This window comes from Perca flavescens, chromosome 17, assembly GCF_004354835.1.
Source record: "Perca flavescens isolate YP-PL-M2 chromosome 17, PFLA_1.0, whole genome shotgun sequence".
NCBI classification, from domain to species: domain Eukaryota; kingdom Metazoa; phylum Chordata; class Actinopteri; order Perciformes; family Percidae; genus Perca; species Perca flavescens.
In genome coordinates, this window is record NC_041347.1 from 517,278 (window position 1) to 544,701 (window position 27,424).

General features: G+C 43.1%; 1 protein-coding gene across 2 annotated transcripts in view; it reads right to left on the reverse strand.

Annotated features, from left to right (window-relative positions):
* Window positions 1-27,424, reverse strand: part of thada (THADA armadillo repeat containing) — a 117,470-nt gene that overhangs the window by 68,189 nt on the left and 21,857 nt on the right. For both annotated transcript variants that reach the window (XM_028604006.1, XM_028604005.1), the window contains 7 exons: window positions 22,287-22,396; window positions 19,048-19,180; window positions 15,734-15,856; window positions 14,742-14,864; window positions 14,396-14,487; window positions 6,789-6,878; window positions 2,875-3,006 (listed from right to left, as the gene is read on the reverse strand). In XM_028604006.1, the coding sequence (XP_028459807.1) occupies window positions 2,875-3,006; window positions 6,789-6,878; window positions 14,396-14,487; window positions 14,742-14,864; window positions 15,734-15,856; window positions 19,048-19,180; window positions 22,287-22,396 (803 nt within the window). The remainder of the gene's footprint in view (window positions 1-2,874; window positions 3,007-6,788; window positions 6,879-14,395; window positions 14,488-14,741; window positions 14,865-15,733; window positions 15,857-19,047; window positions 19,181-22,286; window positions 22,397-27,424) is intronic.

Here is a 27,424-nt window from a genome sequence, read left to right on the forward strand (position 1 = left end):
AAATTAACTGTCAGTGAACCTTTCCCAGACCCTTCTCAGTTACAACTGAGAAGGGTCTGGTGTCAACCAGGCTACCGGTCGCTAGCTCAGCTTGCTAGATGCCGACAACAATCCACGGAGCGTCCGGTCTGGCTAGGTCCTCCGAGATGTTATGAGCCGCCTGGAAGGCTCCTGTAACGGCTGTGTTGTATCGTAGTCCTATATTGATTGGGTCAGTGTGGCTGTACTTGTATAAATATACACCGACAGGAGAGCTAGCAGCCGCTGCACAATCGCGCGCCGCCATCTTTGTTGACATTAGTGAATGTGTAGCGTTCCAATGCGTGTTTTGAAGTGTTTTTTTCGAACTAATTTAAATACTCGATAATGTCAATTTGCACATCGTTACTACAAAAATGACAATATTATCGTAGACGATATATATCGCCCACCCCTACTATAGGAACAATCTCCCTCTGTCTATTCCCCATCAATTCACAAGCACAAGAGAAAAAGTATTTTGTACTTACATTTAATACTCCTGGAACCCATTGGAAGTTGATTGAAGATGGCATAGTTGGTAGTGTTGTTATAACCAGTCAACTGAACCAACGATCTTTTCACAAAACTGACAAAACCTTGTCAAACTGTCAAAATCCATCATTACGTGCATGAGCTACTTTCTGACATTCTAACTGAAAGTGGCTGAATATCAAAATACATGATAGAAGCATTTTGTTAAACCACTTACAAGTGTTATGTTGACAACACTATTGAAACAATTACTTTTTATTACAATTGTACATGAATAAAGAAGCCATTTGGCCCTGGACTAATAGGGTATTCTATTTGTCCATTGTATTGGCTCCATTCTATTTTGAAGACTTGTGCTGGCTGCATAAGTCTAATTTAAGGCTCTCACATATAAATAGTATGGGTATATTGTACATTTTGTGAATCATCAGAGTGCCTTGAGTATTGAAGTTGTTGAGTTTTGTGTCCCTGGTGTTCTGTCATGCCCCAGGGATAAAAGAAAGCACACAGTTTAGGCGGAAATTGGGAGAAAATGTATGTTATTTCTGGTTTAAAGAAGTCATGTGACCTTTGTGATTGACAGACAGATCCAGTACTGGGCTTAAATGAAAGCCTAAAAGCTCCCCTTTCCAACGATACCAAGCACCATATTATAGAATATTGACAATATCCCTACCATGAGCCTAAACCAGATATACACCAGATTTCAAAAATGGAATTTATCTTAGGGGGTTAGTAACTTCATGAGCTGAAAAAAAGGGATTCGCTACCACCCCTGCACTGCTATCATGATTTTTCTAGTACTAGGGGTGTATACCTTGCCAAAAATCACTATGAGCCTTTGTCCCCCCAGATGATACCGATCAACCCCCCTGGCTCATGGACTATGAAGTTTAGATTAGGCATGTGGTTGTGATGGTAATGGTTAAAGTTCGCAGGTAGAGAATTATTAGTACAAGGTCAATGAGGGTCCTCGCAAGAATACTAACAAATAAAAGAGGTGCAAGCTTCACTTCTATTACCAGGTGCAGCAGTTGAACATGTACCAATAATATTTGTAGACTTCTACATTTCAGGAATGGAAAGAATGCAGGCTGTAACCACAGTGTCCCCATTCACCTGTAAGATTTTGACTTCCCAGTAAACAGGGAGTGGAGTTCAGATAAAAACTAGTCACAATCTAATCAACCGCTGCCACACAAGCAACAATACAGAATCTCGCTGGAGAGAGAGAGACCGACTCAGACTACAGAGGTGTTTTGTCTTATTATTGCAGAAACATCAAATCAGACCAACAGAGACAAAAACTTTCTCATGTTTGGCCAATTTGCTATAAGCTGGATTCACAGTAAAGAAATGATGTGAGACAAGAGTTCATAGAAAAGATGCAGAGGGGCACCTGTGCAAACAAACCACACACCATACATACATACACACACACACACACACACACACACACACACACATTAATGTTTAGTCTGCAGGTATTTTGTCTTGGCGATTGTTCTATACTTAGGAGTTTGGGCTCAGAGAAACATTGTTTGAAAGGTTTATCATGGCTGAGAGAGCAGGTCTGTGACCCTCTTGGATTCGATAGAACGTTCCCCATGCCAGTGTTGCTTTTTACCCTTTATTTGAGCGTTGGAGTTGACTGGCGACACGTTCTCATTGATAGTGACGACACAAGGGAGAAGCTGCGGAGAGGGAGAGCATTACACCCCCATGCTCATACGGCATTTTGCTCTGCTGCTGATTGAGCAGCCCTGCTGGGACTCTTGAAGCAGTCTGGCGTGGGAATTCTTGTTTAAGGACACTTCCGACTCTTTAACGATTGAGGGGAGTGATTTGACAGAGGCACAGTGCCAGTGTGTATCCAGTGTGTGTACACTGTATGAAGACCGTCTATAATCTAACTATAAATCAAGGAATCTCTCCCGCATGCGCAGTACAGCAGCCGGGGGAGAAGGGGGAGTTGCTACATCCCTAGACGGAAGAGCCCAAGCATGTCTTCGCAGTGGGCTACCGGTGTCGTGCCAGAAGTTATCAACCGCCAAAAAACTGACTGCCGTCTACCCTACATTAAAATTAGGAAATGAATCGTACTCAAACACGTTCGATGAATGCCCAGCCTATTGGGCTCTCCAGCACGTTGTTTTGTTGCCGGCGGTAACGCACGTTGCTACAGCCGTTCTGCACGCTGCATGCTTTAAGACCGAGACAGGCTCCCTCCCACCCCCGCCACATCGCTACCTGGATGTGAAAAAAAAAAAGGGACACGCAGAATGTCTAGATGAACCACAGCCGAGCCGGATTGTATATTTGTAAGAGTGTGTGTGTGTGTGTGTGTGGACTGAGACCCACCTAATGATGAAGGGCATGAAAGGAGCGAGACCCAGAGGTGAAGATGATCCATCCATGGGAGAAGGGTAGAGTCGACTGAGCACGAGCAGCAGCAGGAACAGACTGGGGTGAAGCTTCACATGACCACTGTCACTAAACACACACACACACACACACACACACACACACACACACACACACACACACACACACACACACACACTCAGATTTTTACAAAGCAACATTGACGTCACTTGAGATGTACAGGTACAGCAGGATTACGGAAAAACTACTGGCCAGATTTAGAAAACTTGGTGGAAGGGTGTAGCATGGGCCAAAGAAGAACCCATTAAATTAAGCTGAAAAGAAGATTAAAGCAGTTCACGAACCGCTCGCGCTGGCTGCACAGTCCCGCTTAGATTGGGTTTCTCGTTAACGTGAAACTGACAGAAAGAAAAAGCAGTGCAGCGAGAGCGACATTCTCTTCGCAAACGCCACTTCGACACAACACAGCGCTTTCTACAGTTGCTGTGGTGTCTTCCTGATTTTCGCAGCTTTTCCCTTCCCAACTTTTCACAGAACGTCGGACTCCGGCGGAACGTCGGAAGACACACACACACACACACACACACACACACACACACACACACACACACACACACACACACACACACACACACACACACACACACACACACACACACACACACACACACACACACACACACACACACACACACACACACACACACACCAGGTAGGAACAGGATTAATCAAACAGTCCTGCGCAGGGAGTGGAAGTTTTTTTACATTTAGGTTACAGGAACAGTTAAACATTTTGGGAATTGTGCCTATTAGCTTTCTTGCTGAGAGTGACGAGAAGATCGATACCACTCTCATGACTGTACACTAAATAGAAGGACAGAGCCAGCAGATGAGTAGCTTAGCTTAGCATAAAGACTCAAAGTAGGACGAAGAGCTAACCCTGGCTCTGTGTTTAGTGTACAGTCTCCGTCTCTCAGCACGACAGTGAGTGTATTTCCCATAAGAATCACATATAATCAACGTTTCAATCCAAAATACAACAGGGCTGCATTCCTCTAGCACTTTGATACACAGTGCATGTCTAAAACCACCCACACTCCAATACAGTCATCTCCTCACACGTCCTTGAGCTGAGCTTTTTTTAATTTATTTTTTTACCTCCCTCTTCTCCTCCATCCAGATCTCATCACCGCCAACTGAGTCAGAATGGAAACCGTCCGTCTCTGCCAGCGGTTTCACAGTTTCACTCTGACACACTCGCAGTGAAGGAAACGAGGGAGGGAAATGGAGAAACTGATGAGAACTCCGACTACAGTACGAAAGTAAGGAAAAGGACTGATTGAATATCAGGTATCTAACATGGAGAAGCGCCACGCTTTGCTTTCAGAACGGTTTTACTATTTCTTGTCCTGCTGTCAGGGTCCAGCTCTTTGGGGGAAATGAATAAAGCGGAAATCATCTCCCCAACAGGTTTAGAGAAGGATTTTTTTTTTTTTTATCTCAGGGTTAATAAAACCACTCCAACTCCAGCACCATTACCTTAGCAGTGTGTAAGGTGAAATGATCAAACGAGGGGTTTGCCATGCGGAGAGCGCCTGCATTTAAGCTTTGTGTAGGCCTGTAAGTGTGGAAGGTCTGCTTTTAGGAGTGTGTGTGTCAGGAGAGCCATGTGTCCTCCGGGCCCCGTCTTCAGTCATGAGGATCTCATAGAACGGCGACAGAACAACAGACCCCCCCTGCGAATAACAACTTGTGCTTCTCATTACTTCATTCCACAACACACACACAGAGCCATCCCCTGGGACTGCCATAGATCGTCAAGATGGGAATTGTAATAGCAGCCTAATTAGTAACTGGTCTAATGTGTGTCAAGCGCAATGGGACAGGATGTGATGTCAGGGAGATAGAGGGTGGTGGGGGGGAGGGAGGGCAAGATAGAGGTGGAATTGCAAACATATTAGGCCTTGTTGGGATACAGCTGGAGGCAGAAACCCTTGACAGGATGAGAGAGAGGCTGTGTGGCTTTTAACGACATTCTCAAATTCCATGTTGAGCTCCTCCAACTCCTCAATCATCTCCAGGACCCGGGTGTTTGATGAGAGGGTTATTTTAGTTTTACATCTTTTAAACAAGAGTAGAAACAGAACACTGACCTTAAAGTATTTGTATTCTTCATTTGGAAAGCAGTGAAGGGGAAACGGTAGCAAGAGACTCAAAAGAAGCTCCAAAAGTAAACTAAAGCTCGGGTTTGCCATTTGGTTTGCTGTCAGACAAATAAATCATCAGTTTTGTTTAGAAAATTAGAGAAAACATTTGTGGGTTATGATGTGAAAAACGGGGGCAGGTCTGTCTGAACAACAAGGAATGTGACCAGTTTTAGCCCAAAGGTCGCCGTTTCTGTGCCGCTGACGTGGCGCTGCACTTCCACGGTGGCGTGGTGAGGGTCCCTGCACGTTGGCCGAAGCATTGAGAGCTTTGTAAGTGTACAGACAGTTTATTGGGGGGGGGATGGCTTATGGGGATGGTGCCCCTTTTGGGGGGGGGTGGGGGTGGTGGTCACGGCCGGTCGAGTGGCGAGCGGCGTGCTTGAACTATGTTACTGGTTGCGCAGCGTTCGTCGTTGGGCTGGTCGTGGCAATTTTCCCGGGGGGTGGCGCCTTCCTGTGTGCATGGGTGGTGCTGTAGTGCTGTCTGTGCACTTACAACCGCAGCCAGGACTGCGTTGTGCGCCTGCCCTGTGCGTTTCTGGTGCCGTGGCGGCGGAGGTTTTGCCGTGGCGGACCGCCGCTGCAGGGTCAGCATAGAGGAAACACTGACCCACACATGGACATTATTTATCGCTTGTGTAAAACACCTGATACACAAAAGAACTTGCCATGATCCAAGGTGTGGTTGTATAACAGACATTGATCCAGGATATTCTTAGCCGTATGTATGCATGCACAACATGTTGCCTAATGTTGTACGTTACCGCCCCTTTTTGTGGACACCGGAATTGTTTTTCTATTCTTAATTCATTAGTACTTGTTTTGCATTTGTGGAGGATTACGTAGTACATAATGTATATACATGGACTCCAAAGTACAACCTTATATATTGTGACCTATTTTGGGAATGCACTTGTACTTAACTTCCACAAGACTGGTCTAAAACCACTAACAGCAGCTCTCTCGTCTCCTGTCCTGCTGTGTATTGCTACAGTATGGTGCGGTCGGTCTGTTTGGGTGGCGCGATATGATGAAATGATGTGGGAAGTCAGACAGCCAAGATCTGGCTCCGTGGGAAATTTGCAAATGTTTCAACAAGGGACGAAATGAGTGAGGGGGAATTGTGAAAGAGCCGGTCTGCAAGAGCATTCAATTAATTGGATCCATATTAAGATAAGGCCGCCCGGGGAGCTGTTGGATGACTCAGAGGCTTTTAAAAGAGGGAGTTCGGGCTGTGCTGACAAAGAAAAGGCCAATCAACCTCCACACTGCAAAAAAAAACTAAATCTCAAAGAGACTTTTATTTTATTCGGTCGTAAAGTCTGATTCTTTGAGCAAGTAGTCAGTTGAGCAAGTGATATTTTAGAAGAAAAAAAAAAGGCCCACACGAGAACTCAATCTTGGACAATACTACGTGATTAGAGAAAATAGCTGAGTTCAAAGTTCATGTTCCCACAATCTGTTATGGGACTGACGAAAAGTTCACTAACTTTTCCTCTTTGTTACTCCAGGAATCCTCCCCGCACAAAAACACCACTGCTTAATCAGCTTAAGAAAAGCTGTTTCGTATGGCTTAAATGTCAGTAAAATTAAACCGATAATGGGACCAAGGGAGTGTGAAAAGCCATGGCAAGGGCTGAATGTTGAGTGTGCATGTGTGTGGATTAAGGTGGACCATCTCACCTTTCCACCGTGGCCGCAGCCTCCTCCAGCTGGTTCAGAAGGAACGGATAGAGAGCTGGAAACCGAGTGAAAAACTCTCGGCCCGTCATCCTGAAAGGAGAGACAGAAGGAGCAGGATTTTTTATTTAATTTTTGTTTTGGCAGTAATAAGGCCACTTAAGCATAAACCTACAGAAATAAGCGTTCTTTGTAAAGCACAGAGCCACCAAAGTCATTAAACACTATACTTTTTATAAATCTCACACACACAAGATAGAACATATTTTGGGGGCTCCGTTGTTTATGGTGGTGGTTCCATATTTAAGTTTTAAGGCTAACAGATTTTTATCAAAGTTATTTTTAACTAGCTCAAGAGTCTAGTGCCGTGCTAGTGGCTCTGCGAGGCTCTACTTAGGCACAGCAGTGGTTTGAGCTAAATGCTAACGTACTCACGAAGACAATGGTGATCGGCTGTTTAGCAGGTGTAATGTTTACCAAGGTTGCCATTTTAGTTTCACACGTTAGCACGCTAACACTTGCCGATTAGCACTAAACCCAAAGTAGAGCCGAGGCCGATGGGAACGGCATTAGTTTAGCAGGTAAGAGACATTTAAATGAAGACCTGATGATGGTGCTAGATGAAAAGTCACCAACAATATGTCGTCGTGAGGTGGACATGAATGTCTGTACCACATTCCACAACAATCCATTTAATTGCTGCGGAGATATTTCCGTGTGGTCCCAAGTGAACACCAGTCTGATATTGGACTCCATAGAGCCACGATGCCACTATTTTGTATATTACATGATGATTTTGTATTATGTACACTAGAAGATTTTAAAAATGCAATAGGGAGATGTTAAAAAAAAGGAAAAGAAAAGGTGGTATGTAATCTAATTAAACCACGAGCATTAGCAATGCTATTAGCATTGAAAAGAAGCCAAAATTGTGTTGACACTTTGAGTAAGTACACTATAAAAATGCAACTGAGAATCTCTGCAGAGTGTAAAACGGATTGCCATCATCATCAGGAGTGCTAGTGGACCTGGTAGTTAGTCGTGATCAAATTCATATGCTCCGAATAAAAGTGACATAACAAGAAACCGCAAGGAGCAGAGGAGAGGGAAATGACGGAGAGAGTATGCTGATAGGACATGGTCTTGTGCCAAAATACTCTACCTAAAACAAATCCAGCCTTTGTGTTTACTTACCCAGCTAGAAATTACGGTCACGTATGTGTGTTTGTGCTTATGTATTCACTCATACACAAACGGTCAATAAAACGACAAACTTTATATTTAACACTGGCGGTCTTGCTACTGCAACTGCCATTCAGCCCCAAGGCCAGTAAAGTTTTTATTTAAGTCTGCCCGTCTAAATCAAGTCACTCCTAAAGGGAAGAGGTCTGGTCTGCCAAGCACATGATCACAAGCCTGGAGAGATTGCCACACACACACACACACACACACACACACACACACACACACACACACACACACACACACACACACACACACACACACACACACACACACACACACACACACACACACACACACACACACACACACACACACACACACACACAACCTGGTTCAAGTTAGCAGCAGGCACTGTCATGGTAGGAAAGGGAGTCGTGTGTAGGTTTCTGAAAAACACTTTAAACCTGGATATGAGTCGCTCACCTCACGACCCAGAGGGGACTCTGATAAAGTGTGAGGAGAACTGCATTAGAAAAACAAAATTTTGTAAATGATGTTCACTGTATGCATGTGTAGGTTGTGTGCGTTTGTGCGCGCCCCCTCCTCCCCTCCACTGCTCTCTCTAATGAGAGTCTCTCTGTCTGACGAGACTCTGCTGCCTGGAGGACAAGGGTCAGAGGTTGTGTCGGAGCGGATTAGATGGGGTAAAAGGGGTTAGGGTCACAAAAGAGGAGAGGGGAGGTGTAAGTAAAAAGGCCTGGTCATGTTTGTGGACTCACAGCTGGGTGCACACTCATATAGGCTGCATTAACTTTAAGGCAAAATGAGAGAGAGACGCGCACACACACCAAACGTTTGTTGAAGATTAGTTGTTGCACAAGGCGAGTAGAGTATTCACAGAATGAGTGTACAAAATGTTTTGCAAAAGGCGGTGGAGTAATACTTGAGCACGATTGTGAGGTATTTGTGCTAGGACTATTTCTAGTTTATGTTACTCTATTCTTTCACTTCCACAGGTTAATGTCATACGTTGTACAACAAAACCTTTCATATTAAGATTTTAAAAGTTATTACCAAAGAAACCCACCAAAAAAATTTCCCCTCTAAACGTTTCAGATGTTTTTAACTGTTCAAGACCCAAAAGAGGTACAATTATGAAATATTTCACACAAAAAGCCCAGATTAGAGAACATTTCAAAAACAGAATATAAATTGGTGTAACTGTAACCACTGGACAAAACAAAAAAAAAAACATCTAAATATAATGTATGGTACTAACATTCTAATAAATTAAAACCTAATATTTCAGTCGCATCACCACTTTTCTGTACTTGGCACTTCATTATTACATTTGTCTGATAATACTTATGTACTTTTACTTGTATTGGTACTTTTGCTAAAGTTTAAAAAAAAAAAAGGAGAATGGGAAAGACCAACACCCATAACTTGCATGCATTCATTTCAACTTATAAAGATCCAAGTACACGCTGAAGACTTTTGAAAAGGCGATTTTAATAAGTTGAAATAAATGTGCTCCGAGTCATGAGAGTGCTGCTTTCCCTTTCTAGTTTTTATTTTATTTAAAAGCACCTAGGGTAAGGAACATTGATATGGAAATGTTTGCATGTACAAGAGCACATGTAGTGCAAAGGGAGGACTTGACGCAGGCTGGAGATAAAGCTGGGGGCTTTGGTTGGAATGCAGAGAGCAATGTTCACTCTGTCAGCTTTGTTTACAGTTGCATTTATCTCAGCAACGAAATCGGATCAACAGCAATGCACGGTCACGGAGCGGAGAAGCCTCAACTTAGTGGAACGATGATCCACAAGCAAACAATATGTCTGGATTCAAGTAACTATGTCAAATACACAGCTGAAATTCCCACAGACAGCAAAGAACTCGGTCTTCCCAAACACACATTTACTCAAAATGCTGTAAATAAACCGTTTTTTTTGTGTGCGAGATGAACTATGTCTATGCTCCGGCTTCAGTGGAGCAAGAACCAAATATTAGAGTGGACAAGCTGTCACAATGCATTTTCTGCTGCCAGGGATCACAACCTTAAAATCACGGTAATAACAGAGACCAGACATACAACCGACTGTGGAAAAGACAAACTCCCAAAGAGGCAATAAAAAAAAATGAGTGGCAGCTTTCTTGCTCGCAAACGCGCAATTCTGTATTTCGGATCTATACAATGACATTTACTCCTATGCTACAAGAACACTATAGCAACATAAAACTGAGTGATTCCTAAACTAAAAGGTATTTAAAAGAAGAAAAAAAAAAACTTGTACATGGATTGTAAAAGACACTAAAATGCAGGTTAGAGTTCAAATGCCAATTTTTTTCTTTGGTCATGAATCACAGCACACAATCGGTGCAACATGCATATACTAATAACCCCACGCAGTAATTATAAGAAAGAAAGCAGCAGACAAGACGAGTGGGAGGTAACTGACAGACATACAAAGGGGAGAGACAGCAGGTTAAAAACACAAGTGAAAACAGACAAGATAAACAGGAGCAGCCTTGGCTTGGTTTGAGAGTATTCAGGGGTTTTCAGAAAAGCAGCCAATAGAAATACAGTCAAGGGGAACCAGACAGAGCTTCCTGGAACAGGGCCCAAGCCCTGTGAAATGTTACCCTGAATTATCTGTGGGTTAACAAATCACTTTCTGAGCTCAATATAGACCTTAATACAACTATCGCATAGTCCTACAGCCAAACACCACATGCACATTATTGTTCATGTTTGTTTTTAATGTGCCCTGAATGCTAGATGGAACTCTCTATCAGTTCCCAAAGGGGCCAGTGAGATATCAATCATATAAATGTTTATATGATTGATGATGGTTTCATGGTGTACAGGGCTAATGCAGCTTTAAACATGACCAGGAGTCTACAGCCATGCTAACAGCTCTGTGAAGCTACTACTTCACCTCGGCAACTCGGAAGCCGAAGTTGGGAATGATGAAACACCCGAGTTGAACGCGTTCCATTTACAAGTCGGATTTTCATGGTTTTCATTAACGCTAGCCAGGTTAGCCATTGTTAGCAATGCCAGTTTAGAACAACGCATTACGTTTTGTTGTGCATGCAAACAGCGTGACAACATTGTCCACATACAGAAGATGGACGACTGATTTTGTGAGACACAAATAACACAGTGCTTATAACTGGATGTTACCACAGCTTTCACAACTGTTGACGCACAGGGCAGCCATGTTGGATTTTAAGCTCGGGGTACTCTGTGGTTGCCCGAGGTTCTGAGCTCTGAAATCCAAGATCCAGGGGCGTTTTTTTAGACCTTGACATCGGAAAATCCAAGTTCTGAGTACAAACGGAACGCACTATTAGAGGCACACTCATGCTTTGAGCTAAATGTTAGCATACTAACATGCTCAGAGTGACAACAATGCTAACATGCTGATGTTTAGCACGTATAATATTTACCATGTTCACAATTGGAGTTAACAGAAAATACAGAGATAGAGCAGGGACGTGGCTAGGGTTGGGCATCGAGAACCGATTCCTAATCGGAATAGTTTCAAAAATTACGATTCCATCGGAATCGTTTCTGTATTGGAATCGTTTGGAGGATTTGGTTTCAAATCTGATCATCACTTCCCAATTTAACATGCGCAAGTTTGGGTTTCCGTAGCGGCCAGGTGCTTGTTGTGTTGTAGCCATGTAGCACAGTAAGCAGTGCTCTAGTGGGGCTTTATTTTACGTTGAAAAAGCTGTAAAACTGCAAACCACCGTTGAATCAAAATAAAACTTTGCTCTTATTTGTGAAAATAAGCATGTGACCCGTTTCAACTCCACCCCTCAGAGAATCGGAATCGATAAGAACCGGAATCGAAAGGAAGAATCGGAATCAGAATCGTTAAAATCCAAACGATGCCCAACCCTAGACGTGGCTAGCCTAGCTTAGCATATCACGTAGCATGTCATATCAGAGTTACTGTAATTACTGGTGAATATCGTACAGTAATTACTATCGGGAGGCTTGGATTTTCTTGAAAGCTCCGATACATCCCACTTAGTACCTGAAAACCACACAAATATGGACGCCTCACATCAGCCAAATATCTTTCGATGTAAATTAATCCAAATTGACTGGATATGGTGTTATATTGCCAATGTACAGAACTGTAATCCTCACACGATCAACTCTGATAACGTAAACACCCGCAAGTCGGTAATCTTTGTTGTCCGGAAACCAGACTTTTATACTTTTGAAACAATATCGGATGCCTCTTTCGATACCATGGCAAAAAGAAAAAAGTCCTAGGTACACAAAATAAGATAAAGTAAAAAACCTGCACACGGTGCTTATAGCTTCGGTACTTTCGATACTTGTCAATATATCATTAACGGAAATGGTGTCACTTTAGACACGTGGTATCAAAAAAATTTAGCGATAATTCCATACTTTTGACAACCTTAATATGTACCATCCATCCTTTTAAAGGTGGAGACAGTATAAGAGTCCAGGCCCGCAATAACGGCTCTGCGGGGCTGAACTGCTATGAGCTAAATGCTAACGTCTGCATGCTAACATGCTCTTAATGACAATGCTAACATGCTGATGTTAAGAAGATAGAATGTTCATCATGTCCACCATAATTAGCAGAAAACGGAGTAAAGCTGAGGCTGTGTATTGTCAGGAGTTTTGCAAGTATTATGTCACGCACTACAGTATTGGACAAATAGAAATCTTGATGAAATGAACAACACATTGTCATTAGCTTGTGCTCTGTACTACAAAAAAAGGTCAGATTCCAGCTCTCTGAAGATGCAGTACTTGCTGAATAATATTCGATTGATAGTTGTTTTAAGTGTTTCTTCTTATCTATGAATTTCATGTGGAAAAAACATTTCTTAAGTGTCTAGAAACAAACCTAACCTTTTTTTTGTGCAAATAAAACAATAGAAAAACCAAAAAGGGCAATTCCACCATGTGATACAACCAAATAAGACAAGCATATTTGTGGAAAATGTGTCTGCTGCAGCATCAAATATCAGAATCCAAAGTGCTCAACTCCACCCATCTTCCATCTAAGTTAAATACAACAAATCATAAAAATATATGAGGAAGAAAACTTGACCCAGGTCTGCTATCATTTTCATCATCAAGCTTTCAAAATACTTGGATGGCTGCGTGACAAGGCATTCGGAGCCTGTTATAATTTAAGACTCTTTTCCAGAAACCTCATAACGAATCCACAATTTTTCAAACAATCCTTGAGAGCAAAGCAGGACTAGCAACTGATAGCCTTCCAACTAAAACGGAGACAATTAAATCTCTAAACAGATTCCTCATGGTCGACTGGATGTGTGGCGGCTGCATGTTATCCACCAAAATAAGATATCCACTAACCGACAGCTCCTAAAACTAAATATTTATTGTTCATTATTGATTACTATATGCAGGTTAGTGTCTTTTGGGCTACATACGTTTCTGGTCATCTCCACACTTTTGCCCTGAAAATGTCGAAACATACATGTTTCATCATCTGCGCTGGCGTTGATTGCGACTTTGGAATTTAAGGTGAAAATGATTTCCAAAATAAAAAAAACTGATAAGACCAGACAGTCTTTTATATGCAATTGTACTTTTGATGGCACACTTTTGCAACAAACGTTGCTGAATTATACTTCAGGCCTCATCAACAGCAGCCCACAGGTTTGAAACCAGCTACAACAGAAGCCATGGCATGGTCCCAGTTGTAGCACAAATAAAAATAACTATTATTGTGCGTTTCTATTTTATCTTTCCATGTGACACGGCCCTTTTCTCTTTGCATCCAGTACAGCAGCAGTGGAGAGCTGTATCTCCACAAGTAATAACCAGCAGTGGGTTTGAGTCGAGTGAAACCTTCATTTGAGCCAGAGTGGTGTTACAACAGTGTCCCCCGGTGGTGTAATACAAACACTGTTTATACACATGTTTATTTCACCTTGGCTTCTAAGTCCTCTGAATTGCTTGCTTGTATATTTGTGCTGATGTGCTACAAATATAGATGGATTACATTCTATGCTAGGCAGTCTAGCTTAGAGTCTAAAATAATCAAAAAGTAGTATGTTAGGGATAATTACAGAATTGACTGTGGAATTGACAGACTGACAAGATAATTAGCATTTTTTTACAATTAAACTTTTGACACAAGTGGATATTAAGTGGACTTACCTCTAGGTATTTAATATACAGTATTAAATGAGGGCATTTGCTTGTTGCAAAGAACTTTTTCTTTGCACTAATAATTGTGACTTTTGGACCTTGTTTGCACAGACAGGACTGATAACCACTGACTTGTAATTCCCACTCAAATGTACAGTAAGCATCTCATTCTGCACTGATGCACATGACAGTAAACCTCAACTGCAGGAGCAGTATCAGAGGGAGAGAAGCAGCAGACCTGTTCTTTTTCGAGTGCTCGTCCTTCCCCTTCTTCACTCCAAAGATCCTTGTGATCAGAGTGCTGAAGAGAAGAGTGGAGGAGTTCCTCACCTGGGGGGGAAAAAATAAAATAAAACAAAGGGAAAGAGGATGGAAGACCGAGAGAGAGTGTGTATGTCTGAATGGGTAAGTGTCTAGTCTATCTATCTACCCTCCATCTAATATAAATATTAGAAACACCTCCCTAGAGAGGCGTTGGAGTGCAAGACGGGGATGCTGTTGGGGTGCATGTTAATCTGTCTAGATTTAAAAAACAGAGACAAATGAAAATAATAGAGGTGGAAAACTTGGAAGTCGAAACTCACTGCCCAAACAGGAGAGGTGAAGCCCAGTACAGCAGCTTGCATTCCATCTGAGACGAAGGGGATGATGTTTTCCCCCAGACGAGTGTCCCTGTATAGAGCCCTGAGGATGTTCAGAGCATGGACCTGTGGCGAGGCAAACGGATGACATTTAACCGTTCAGCGGACTACCGTCACTATTTGATGAGGCAGAATTTTTCTTTTTAAAATCACATCATGAGCTACAAAGGACTGACATCTTGCTGAGGCTAGTAGACAAACTTAGCAGCAACCGCCGAAATACAGCACCATTTGGCTGCTATTCCGAATGTCATTTGTAGATATGAGTCTCCTCAGTGCAATCCACCAATATTATGATGGGTATGATGACGTTTGTTTCATTTTCAGAATACATTAATACCACACTTACTGCCTACAGGCTTGAAACAACCACTTGATTTGTAGGGTTGCCCCCTCTTAGTGGATTAGTCAACTAATCGGCCGTTTTGGTCTTAGTCGAATACGATTTCTTTATTTTTTTAATATTCTCTTGTGCTGAATGACTTATTTCCAAGTGTACTGGTAAACACAAGATTCAAAGTGGTGCTTTTTCATGATTCGTTGTGGTGAAAATCTGTTTTACAGATGGTAAACGGACTGCATTTATATTGCGCGTTTTTAGTCATAACGAATACTCAAAGCGCACAGATCGGTCAATCAAATCAACTAATCGATTAGTCGACAAATTCATACGAGTGTTAGTAGACTAAGAATTGTTTTTAGTTGAGGACAGCCACGTTTTAACCTGGTTCTTATGCTGTATGTTTACAGAGCATGTTCAACAAACTTTTAGGGAAGGCCACAGTGTATTATTAGGGATAAAAGTCAAGCAAGAGCTCCAATCAGTCACAGCAGCACTCCTTACGATGCCATTTCAGTATGTTCAGCAAACAGCTCTCGTGCGTAAGATCGGACTGGATAAAGGACTCGTGCATGAAGCTACTCTGTGGTCAAACCTGAGGGACGGTGGAGCTGTCAGTGTTCCTGTTAGCGGAGGGCATGGCCAAAGCAGTCAGTTCTCTCATGGTCATTTTCAACAGACTGCAACTTGACGACTTGGGCTCAGAGGACAGCAGAGCCTGCGGAAGTAAAAAGAAAAAAAGAAAAAGAAAAATCATCAAAACACAGACATGCAGTCTAAAAAAAAAAAAAAAAAAAAAAAAAAAAAAAAAAAAAGTGTCACAAAACAGGTCAGTGGACACACAAACATGTCAGAGATACTAACATCATGACTGGGTCTTCACCGGTTCTTGGTTTTGTTAAAAGAGTGCTCCGTCAATTTAGCACTGCGCTCCCTTTAACACTGTCCGACCTATGAAGGATCTAAATTGATAGTGCAGAACCAAAGTCATTGTCTTTTTTTATTCCAGGCATTCTTCTTCCTCGTCTAAATCTGGTGCCTATATTCCCCACAATTCAACTTGACTGCCGACAGTTCGGGCCGGGAATTTTTTATTTTCAAACTTGTGGTCTCAGCCCCAACCGATGCTGCCTCAAGTGATGCCATTTTAGACAGCGTTGGACGTCGAGATGTTTTTCACTTTTTCAATAACATGATAAGGCGGCTTTGTACTTGTTGCGCTGACCAGAGCTGCAATAACAGTATGTGCAATAGATATCTGCAGCAATTAAGTTTCCAAATTTCTGGATATGATGATATTCGTATTGTAAGAATATGTACATTTGCTCAGTATCTAATTGTGGAGGCCAGAACTTAATGTCGGGATGATATAATGCCGTCACGCTGTTATTCGTTAAGTTCATATGTAACGGAAAGATTTTTGTTTTTGCAGGTAAATGGCAATTCATTTAATTAGACCCTAAAAACTACACAGTTTCATTAAACTCAATATGATAATGCAATGTTATTTACCCATCAATATATTAATAATAAGTCAGTAAGCAGTTTGAAAAACGTAACCAATGAGAAGCTACTGTATATCATCTACCTTTTGTTTAAAGCCATAACATTAGACTGTATGGTGTACAATTTGGCAAACATAAGCAACTGATGCATTTGTTAATAGGCCACATGAACTATAGTTTGTTCAAAAGTTAAAAACATAAAAAAGTATACATATCAGCCAATCTTTTCAATGAAGTTACTTCTTAGTTTTTTTAATTGCAGCAATAGACCTCTAAACTGAAATGAGTTATGCCCATCACTGTACAGTGGTAATCTATCACATAAATATAAATAATAACTTTATTTACAGACTCAAGGTCCAAATATAAAAGTACACACAACATACCACAGACAGAAGGGTACACCCAAACACAAAAAACATACAGACACACTGTCCATCACATAGTATAAAGACACAGCTATAGGATTACATACTGTAAGTTTGCCTATACTGATGGCTTCACTGAATGACATCATTTGTATGTGCCGGGAGTGGGAGTTGGGAATGTGGGAGTGAGGAGGTGACAGCAATTGGCTGCTGTGTGAGAGAGGAGTTATCTTACTGTGGGAGCTGATGGGAGCCAGCTGTGTGTCTGGCCTGGGTTATGGTTAAGAGTTAGGTCTGGGAGGGATGGAGAGATGGGTGGGATGGAGGTAGGAAGGAGAGGAGGAGAAGGAGGAGGAGGAGGCACAGTCTGGCTCTTATAAACTCTTTGGGAGGGGGTTGGGGTGGAGGAAGGTTAAGAGGAAGAGGAGAGCTAGCACAGTTCCTGTGAAGTCTGTCCCAGGTCGATCCAGACCAGCATGAGGCGAGCGCAGGAGCCAGCCTTCCCGGATCTGACTCGGTCTTTCTGTGTGAAAGAATGCAGCCCAGAGCTCTGCCAAGGTGTCGACTTCTGCTTCGCTCCAGACTTCCTGTGTTCTGCTCAACTCTCCCTTATTCTCCGTTATCTTAGCTTCCTCTTTCTGTCCGCCGAACTGGCCCTTCATCTCATCCCTCATCTTAAGTAATCCATATGCGTTTTGTATCATGCTCTGTTCTGCGATAAGTCATTTCAGCTCGACAACGGGGATGCTCACGGCTTAACATGCAAATAATTCCCATAAAGTCCCTTAAAAATGCAGGGATAAGCGTGTCACTGCCACATGAGTGCCAGTTTCAGAAAGTCAAAGTTAGGACTTTTGAAACCTGGAACTATTTTTTTAAAAGACAGTCAATGATGTCAGCCGTGCAGCCCTGCGCCGCGTACCCATAACCACAAGAAAGAGCAACCCCACTCTCAAATTACTGCTATGATAAAACATGAACTCTGTCAAGTCTAGTTTTAATATCAGTAATCGTAGGAAGTGGGGAGGCGGGCTGTGGCTGAATAACAGTGAGTCAGTCAAGTGTTAAGGTAGGTTAGTCACAGATTACAACACATTGTTAAAAAGGTGCGCGAGACTGGAGACTACTACACAGGGTCAAACAAAGGACAGTGTGTGTGTGTGTGTGTGTGTGTGTGTGTGTGTGTGTGTGTGTGTGTGACTGAGACATGAAGGCAGCTGGATTAAGAAACTCAATGTTCTTCCAGCGCGAGTGCTCAAGTGGCATGCCAGGAACTGCTGATTGCACTTCTTTTAGGAGTAAACAGAACACACACACAAACACGAACACACACGAACACACACACGGGTTTCTATTACTAAACCTCTGAGACCTGTCCAACATTCATTCACTAACCTTAACCCTGACAGTGTCCATGCAACACGCTCCATATCATAACCTTTAGTTTGACCACATTTTAACCTTAACGGTCACCTCATGTTACAATTCACATCAGATTAGAGTTTGCATTTTTGCCAACTAGTCCTTATTTCTGTTCTTTAGAATTCACACTGCTAATTGCAGTCACATATTGTAATTTACCTAAATCCAGCAAATGACAAATTTACATAAAAGCAGCAAAAACAAAAAAATCCCCGTTTTGCCTTTCTGAAAGTCTAGTGTCATGTATGACGCAAACATGCAAAACTCCAGGTAAAAATAACCAAAAGTGGCCAAAAGAAATCCCAAACTGTGTCAAGGGATCACAAAAAAAAGCAACACTGTGCAAAGAGGATTAGATTCACAGTCGATGGCTAAACCAAAGTGACCATCGCTCCACCGCACACGCTGAAGGAATTCTAAATGGGAGGAATGTGCTGTTTACTGAGAGAAGGCTGCATCTCCTGCGTTCTGAAGGGGTTTCAATGAAAACAATAGCCTCTTGTCACTTCTTGACATCACGTCCAGCATCAAGACCCCGAAACATCACAAGCACCCTTCCGATACTTTTTTAGCCCACTTGTTGGGTTTACGTGTTGAAAACCATGCTTACACACCTGGATGTAGAAGGGTATCCCAGCGCTGCGTCGTGTGGCACACAGCTTGGATGACGGGTCGCTGGATTTGACCTCCTCCAGAACCTCAGATAGCCAGCGGGCCGGAAGCTGCTGCAGGGCCGGACTTCCACTCCTAAACACACACACACACACACACACACACAATATGGGTCTAAATCTTTTGGGTTTATCTTTTTGAGTGAGTAAATGTACACATACATTTTGCATCAAAGACAAAAGCCGACGAATCACTATGGAATTACAAATGTTGATTCTATTTACTTATTTAATACCATTTTTGATATGCTTGACATAATAGTAGCTATAAACTCTCTTTGTGCACCGTAATACATTATGTACAGCAGTGCATTTTTTAATACTTATCATGGTCTACACAACAGAGTTGTCAGCTGCAATGTTTAATATCCCCATGAGCAGTTTTGCATGCATGTTTTCAAAATGGAAAGTTCGCCTCCACACGGTTGCATGACTTTAATCTCATGCCTCTGTTTCGCCTCAAACAAAACCGACAGACACACCAAACCTAGATCATGTGACTGCAAATAACGTTTAATATTTGTTCAAATCTATTTTGTCAACCAAGTTGATCTTAAAGTAGGTTTCACAGTGTGCCATAAAATGACAGTTTACAAAATATCAGATGAATTACGGCTAACACCCTAACGTACTTAGTTAGCTTCCATATACTGAACTTTAAATTCCGAAGACAAATCACCTCATCCACAGCACAAGTCCTCATTCATCCCTATCAAGTTACAACAAACTTATCGAATGTGGATCGATTGGTCTTATGTGGAAATTCCTGATGTAAACTATGGGACACATTTACACGGTTACTCTGTGGCATCTGGTACTCCGAGCGTTTCAGGACAAGCGCTAAGAATATGATCTGAAGGCAGGTCTGGCAAACAACGCAAACCCACACCCACAAGAAACAGCTCAGCCCTGTTCTGCAAGAAGCAGCTGTTTAACAAGAGCCACTGGAGCGGAGAGGACAAATTCAAACAATCCAATGCGCAGAGCAGAGCAAGGGTGGAGCGCTGCCACACACACACACACACACACACACACACACACACACACACACACCAGTGTTCTTCATCACACACACTTGACACAACAGGGACTGGCTGCATGCAGTAAGGTATATACCATAATTCTGTTCATTCCAACCAGGGGTACCTTTACCCAAGGGGGTACTTCTGCAGCTGCCAGGGGGAATGTAGAAAGAGTGTGAAATAGCTCAACTAATTGAGCTATTGAGATTTAATCAACTATTAAATCATGACAGTTTGATTATGTTTTGAATTTCCACCTAATTAGTATGACACCTGATCGCTGCTGTGATTAAGCAAGGTGAAAACTAGTTAGTAAGAGAGCAGATAAGCAAAAAGTAAAGGAAAAATGGTTAAAACACATAGCTAAAATAATGGATAAACAGTTCAAATAGGTAGCTCTAACTGCGTGTCAATCACCACTCATGCACACGCATTCATTCTCCCTTGTGGGGGGAGGAGTTTAGGAGACCGTTTTGGGCTTTAGTGGAAAGGGGGAGGGACTGAGAAGTTGTCGATGTTCACATTTTTTGGCTAAATCCTACGACTACAAACTTCACCAAGCGGACACTGACAATTAAATCGTATGAAAGAATATTGTAACAATATCCACTTTAAGTTTGGATGGATGGATGGACGGATGGAAATCAATACATTCAAAACATGACGAGTGGTGTCGATAAAGAGGTCCTTGGGTTCATCCGACAGGGTGACGCGCGTCTGACAAAAGAGGTTGGGAAACACTGCTGTAAACAATACAGATATAAATGCACATGCCTAACCAGGGAACGGGTGAAGAGAGACAAAAAAAAAAAAAAAAAAAAGAGGAAGATAAATGGAAAAGGAGAGTAAACTTAAGAAACGATGGGGGGAAATGAAGAGAGAAACAGACACACAGCGAGAGAGTGCAAACACAGTGGAACACAGCAGAGCCAGATTCCAAGGCAGAGCATCAAAAGGCCGTGGTTAAGTACCCCGCAATCAACACCCCATAACCCAGCACACAGCCTGCATACCATCCACACACTGCTCTTCCCCTCCTGAAAACACACACACACACACACACACACACGGAGCAGAACACACACACTCCCCAGCACTCCTCCACACAACCGCTAGAATGTCGCCCTCATTACACAACACACTGCAAGACTGGTTTCTGTACAAGAACAAAACAAGTGAGTTTTTTTTTTTTAACTGCTCAGCGCTGGGTGGTTTCAAAGTCAACACGGCTGCGACGCTTTTGCGGTTTGTCACCTGCCGCAGGGCTAAAGACTTCTTCCACATTTTGAGAATTCTTTCATGTTGTTCGGAATTAAAAGATTGCTTTTTTTTTCTCTTCCCCTCAGGATGATAATAGTAGGATTCTGTCCATGAATAGCATAGGTGATGGGGGAGTGTGGAGTTGTATGAGACTCAGTCACGTTTCATGTTGCCCCTGGCAGAGGCCCAGAACAGTCTAGTACTGTTCGATGTGCCATGAAAGTGCACGAGTAGCTTTGAAATATAAAACTAAACCTCAATGTTGGTTTTGGATTTTTTTTAGCAATATGTGGCCATAACTTGCTCTCTCTCACACACACACATACACACACACAATAAATCTCACAGCAATGTGAGATGTCAGCCCAACATAAATGGGGTTATCGATATAGACTACCCTGATCCTGCCTCATCTCTGTACCAAGCAAAGACATTAGACTTAAGTTCCTCTTCTTTTTTTTTTTTTTTAAATAATGTATTAGAATTTCTTGAAAAAATTTAATGTTATCAGCTTTTTAATTCATTCATCAAAAAACATGTTAACTGATTTGTTTGCACTGCGAGTTGACACATTGTCTTACTCTGTTAACAGCAGGGACATTTCCCCCATGCCCGTGCGTCTCCGTTGGCTATCCAGAGGGCTTCAGATGATGAATAACCCCGATTATCAAGTCTATGTAATTAAGTATATTATACCTGAAGAGTGATACTGAGACGACCTGCTAATTACAAGGCACACTGGAACTCAGTGTCATGATGGGAGCTAATGCCCTCAGCCCTTTCAGCAGTATTACTTTTCAGCCCATTGCCCTCGATGTGAACACACACACACACACACACACACACACACACACACACACACACACACACACACACACACACACACACACACACACACACCTGCACAGCATGTCGGTGAGGCGTACAAAGCCTACATACGCCAGTTCAAAGGCGCCACGATGACGGGACTGCAGGAGCTGCAGACTGAAGTACAGGCCTACCCCCTCCACCTGTAACAGAGAGACAGACAGGGAATCAGCAACTGAACGTTTGTTTGTTTGTTGTGTGTGTGTGTGTGTGTGTGTGTGTGTGTGTGTGTGTGTCACATCGGGTGTGATGTATGCATGACTTTAAAGCCTCCTGCTTTGGCCTTCAGCAGAAACGGAGGTGACCACTTAGGACGTTTAGAGTCGCTCTACTATGAGCAACAACATGGAGAGTCATGAAGAATCGCGATAATAAACGTTATTTACACAGCACCTTTGACAACATCAAAATGCAGCTCAACGTGCTTTACAGAAAAACAGATCAATAACACAGGTATTAACAGAAAACCAGTCAGTGTTCTTTTCATGCATCTTACCCCAGGGTAAACATTAACTATTGCAAGTCTTATTGTTTTAACTTTGTGGTTAATATATGTCACCCACAGGAATGATTAACAAATACAGTGATAGATGGCTGTATGATTGCACCGACTGTATTTATCTTACAAAGACTGGTAGGCCATTTAAATCACTGTTATGGAACTGTATTGACCTTATTACATGTATTTTGTATGCAATACTTTGACTGAACACATTCAAGGTTGAGTGTCTACAAAAGCCTTTTGGAGTTCTAGTATCAATAATTTAGCTGGGGGCTTTATGGACTATACAATAGTCAGGATTGCTTTTAATATCGATTAGAGTGTTGATTGTTCTTTCAATGATTGATTATAGAGATGCACTGATTACAGCTTTCTAGGCCGATTCCGATTTCCGGATTTTTTCTAACCACTTTACAGCACACACAAATATTTATTTTCTATCTTTTCTTTAATAGAACATTTAGCCCAGAACATAGAACATTTTTTGAACCGATAATGGATCACTATAAAACAGAACTATATCAATGACTCCTGGTGTGGGGAATTCACACACATCTAAAGTGCCATGTTAGAACCATTTCCTTCTTTTCACATCCAATATCACACTAAAAAAATGTGATTTTGGTTTTTGGTGTCGTCCCTCCACGCCCTACTTTTTCCTTGCAGGTGTTACATATTGCAAACTAGTTATCTTCTGCACACACGCTGAAGAATTTCCAAACAGCTGACATGTTGCAGGTTAATTCACGAGGTTTCCTACACGTGCAAGAATAGTGCGGGTACGCGCGACACACGGCGGGAAAGTTGAGAGAAAGGAAAAAGAGACGGAGTGCTGTCGCGTCCGTGTGTGCGTGCGTCCTTGAAAACTGTAACTCGTATAACTTATGTTGTCAGTTAATTGTAGCGTTGACCGGCATGAAATCGGCATATAGTATGTCAGACTGACCTGCCGGTCGCCGGTCATGGCCGTGAAACCCGGCCAATTCCGGTCACCGGCCGGTCTATCGGTGCATCTCTAATTGATCACCAATCTGTGATTTAGTCTACATAATGTCAGAAATGATAACAAAATACCCCTCACATTTCCCCAGAGCCCGGGGTGGAGTCTCTTCAAATGACTTGTTCTGTCTGACAGTCCCAAACCCAAAGCAGGGTAGGAGGGGTAAGACCTACAACAAAAGGCCCCTGGCCAGAATCAAACTGGTGACAATGCAATTATGTGTTTCAACAACTAGGCTGCCCGGCAAACCCCTGGGCCTTCAATTTAGAATCATAAAAAGAAAGGCAAGAAGCTAATCCTCACATTTAGTTAACTATAATTTACATTTAACAACTATATAACTTTTGATACGAGTGGTAGTATTTCAATTAGGATTGGGCATCGAGAACCGCTTCCTACTTGGAATCGTTTAAAAAATTACGATTCCAATGGAATCGTTTATTTGATGGAATAGTTTGGTTTTGAATCCAATCATCGGTTCCAAATTTAACACGAGCAAAGTTTCTGGTTTCTGTAGCGCCCGACCCTAATTTCAATGACCCACTTTGAGTTAAGCATCGTCACCTACCATCATCTGTCCAATAATTACATGCAAATTGCTGAAAGCTTAGATAATGACGGAGACTACTGTGGATACTTGAGGAAGCAAATCTGCACAAAAAAAGGAAAACCTCTCACCAACTCTGTGGATGTCAAATCTGTTACCTCAAAAGCCATGATAGTTTTAGTGAGAATTACTAAGATCTAAATGAAACCACTCCTGTAGCCTTTGTACTTGTTGTTTGAATCATTTTGTAAAATCAAGCAATTACATCTAAATACATGCAATACACCCGTAAAAAATGCCAACTAAAAGCAAAGCAGCAGGGCGTAGAAAAAGATCCACAAATGAACTGCATCATCTACATGTAATCCAACTTCAGCCTTTTCTCTATTTGGCAAGAAAAGTGAAGCTGTAACACTGGCTACATTCTTGGTTTAGGACACACCACTCCATTTTGAGCCAGTGAGCATAGAGCATGTCAAGCGTGAGAGCGGCATGTCAGTAGCGTGACAAGTGTGTTCAAATAAGGATGCTGAGACATCCACATAATGGCCACTGTCAGTAAAACCATCCAGTTAGTAATAGTGTTAGCAACATTATTCTAACTATACGTAGACGCGCACACATACAACTGAGTGCTGTGGCAGTGTGTAAACTGGTGAGTGTGTTGCAGGTGAGGCGGCAGGGCGAGGCGGACGCGGAGCTCCAGTGCCCTGTTATTTAGGCTGTGGTATCACCGCCACCACAGAGGCGGCCAGGCCTCGACTTAGTCAGGGGTGGCATGGAGGGCACAGGGAGGGGTGGCAAGGCCCTGATGCAAAAAAAAAAAAAAAAAAAACACGTTGACAAATGTTGTGTCTAACCCCACAGCCCTTCAGGGGATGTGGGGTTAGACACAACATCTAAACTAACACAGACCCGCAGATGAACCAGCAGGACGCCAGCCACTGTAACCTTCAGCAACAGACCCTGATGTCACTGGGTGAGAGAACAAAATAAAAAATGAAAAATATGTGTAAATAAATATAGAAAAACTGAATAAATGCACCAAAAAATGTAGGGCTTAGGCAGCCTGTTTCGGGGCCACATTAAATACCAAAGTATAGACTGAGTAAACCACAGCGGTACCAAGCCCAATGACTTATCACATTGGTGGCCAGAGTGGACTCCCAGGACAGGCCTGACCTCACCGGGGTAAAAATGGCAGCGACAGTCACCGTTAGATGGCCCGTGGCTGCCGGGGCCCAGACCGCTGCGGTGCTATGCTGGACCGAGCCGGGCTGCGGCTTCGCCTAGGGGGGGGGGGGAGACTTAATTTAGATGTCAACTTCCTGTTTGCAAACGTGCCTGTTTCCCAGAAAAACTTCCATGTGCGGAGAGCGAAGTTTCCCCAAGTCTAATTACACGTGTGGTTCCAAGCCGTGACAGCGTCCCAAATAGCCCTGACGACCGAGGGTTAGATAGCACTCTGATAATGTTTGTTGCTGCTGCAGTAGCAGCAGCAATCTGCAGGAGGAATTGTGAAGTTCTGGTTTATAAAATGGTACAGACAATAAAAAAAAATTAAAAAAAGCCATAAACTTAATGATTAAGTTTCTTTTACTAGAATTCTTTTAACTGTTATTCTCAACTGCTCAAGTCGAGTTGTAGTTGTTAAACTTAGTTTGTTATCACGTTGTATGTTGATGTGCAATATGAAATGAAATTTGCTATTTGTTTTTAAAATGTATGGATTTCATCCATCCATCCATCCATCCATCCATCCATCTTCGTCCGCTTATCCGGTGTCGGGTCGCGGGGGGAGCAGCTCCAGCAGGGGACCCCAAACTTCCCTTTCCCGAGCAACAATAACCAGCTCCGACTGGGGGATCCCGAGGCGTTCCCAGGCCAGGTTGGAGATATAATCCCTCCACCTAGTCCTGGGTCTTCCCCGAGGCCTCCTCCCAGCTGGACGTGCCTGGAACACCTCCCTAGGGAGGCGCCCAGGGGGCATCCTTACCAGATGCCCGAACCACCTCAACTGGCTACTTTCGACGCAAAGGAGCAGCGGCTCTACTCCGAGCTCCTCACGGATGACTGAGCTTCTCACCCTATCTCTAAGGGAGACGCCAGCCACCCTCCTGAGGAAACCCATTTTGGCCGCTTGTACCCTGGATCTCGTTCTTTCGGTCATGACCCAGCCTTCATGACCATAGGTGAGGGTAGGAACGAAAACTGACCGGTAGATCAAAAGCTTTGCCTTCTGGCTCAGCTCTCTTTTCGTCACAACAGTGCGATAGATTGAATGTAATATCGCACCCGCTGCGCCGATTCTCCGACCAATCTCCCGCTCCATTGTCCCCTCACTCGCGAAAAAAACCCCAAGGTACTTGAACTCCTTCACTTGGGGAAAGGACTCATTCCTTACCTGGAGTAGGTATTCCATCGGTTTCCTGCTGAGAATCATGGCCTCTAGAGCTGCCCAACCGCTTCACACTCGGTTGCGAACCGATCCAGTGAGTGCTGAAGGTCACAGGCCGATGATGCCATCAGGACCACAGCATCTGCAAAGAGCAGCGATGAGATCCCCAGCCCACCAAACTGCAACCCCTCCCCACCCCGACTACGCCTCGATATCCTGTCCATAAATATTACAAACAGGATTGGTGACAAAGCGCAGCCCTGGCGGAGGCCAACCCTCACCTGAAACGAGTCCGACTTACTGCCGAGAACCCGGACACAGCTCTCACTTTGGTCGTACAGAGATTGGATGGCCCTGAGTAGAGACCCCCTCACCCCATACTCCCGCAGCACCTCCCACAGTATCTCCCGGGGGACCTGGTCATACGCCTTCTCCAAATCCACAAAACATGTAGACCGGTTGGGCATACTCCCAGGCTCCCTCCAGGATCCTTGCGAGAGTGAAGAGCTGGTCCGTTGTTCCACGACCAGGACGGAATCCGCATTGTTCCTCCTCAACCCGAGGTTCAACTATCGGCCGAACCCTCCTTTCCAGCACCTTGGACTTTACCAGGGAGGCTGAGAAATGTGATACCCTTGTAATTGGCACACACCCTCTGGTCCCCCTTTGTAAAAAGGGGAACCACCACCCCAGTCTGCCACTCCTTTGGCACCATCCCAGACTT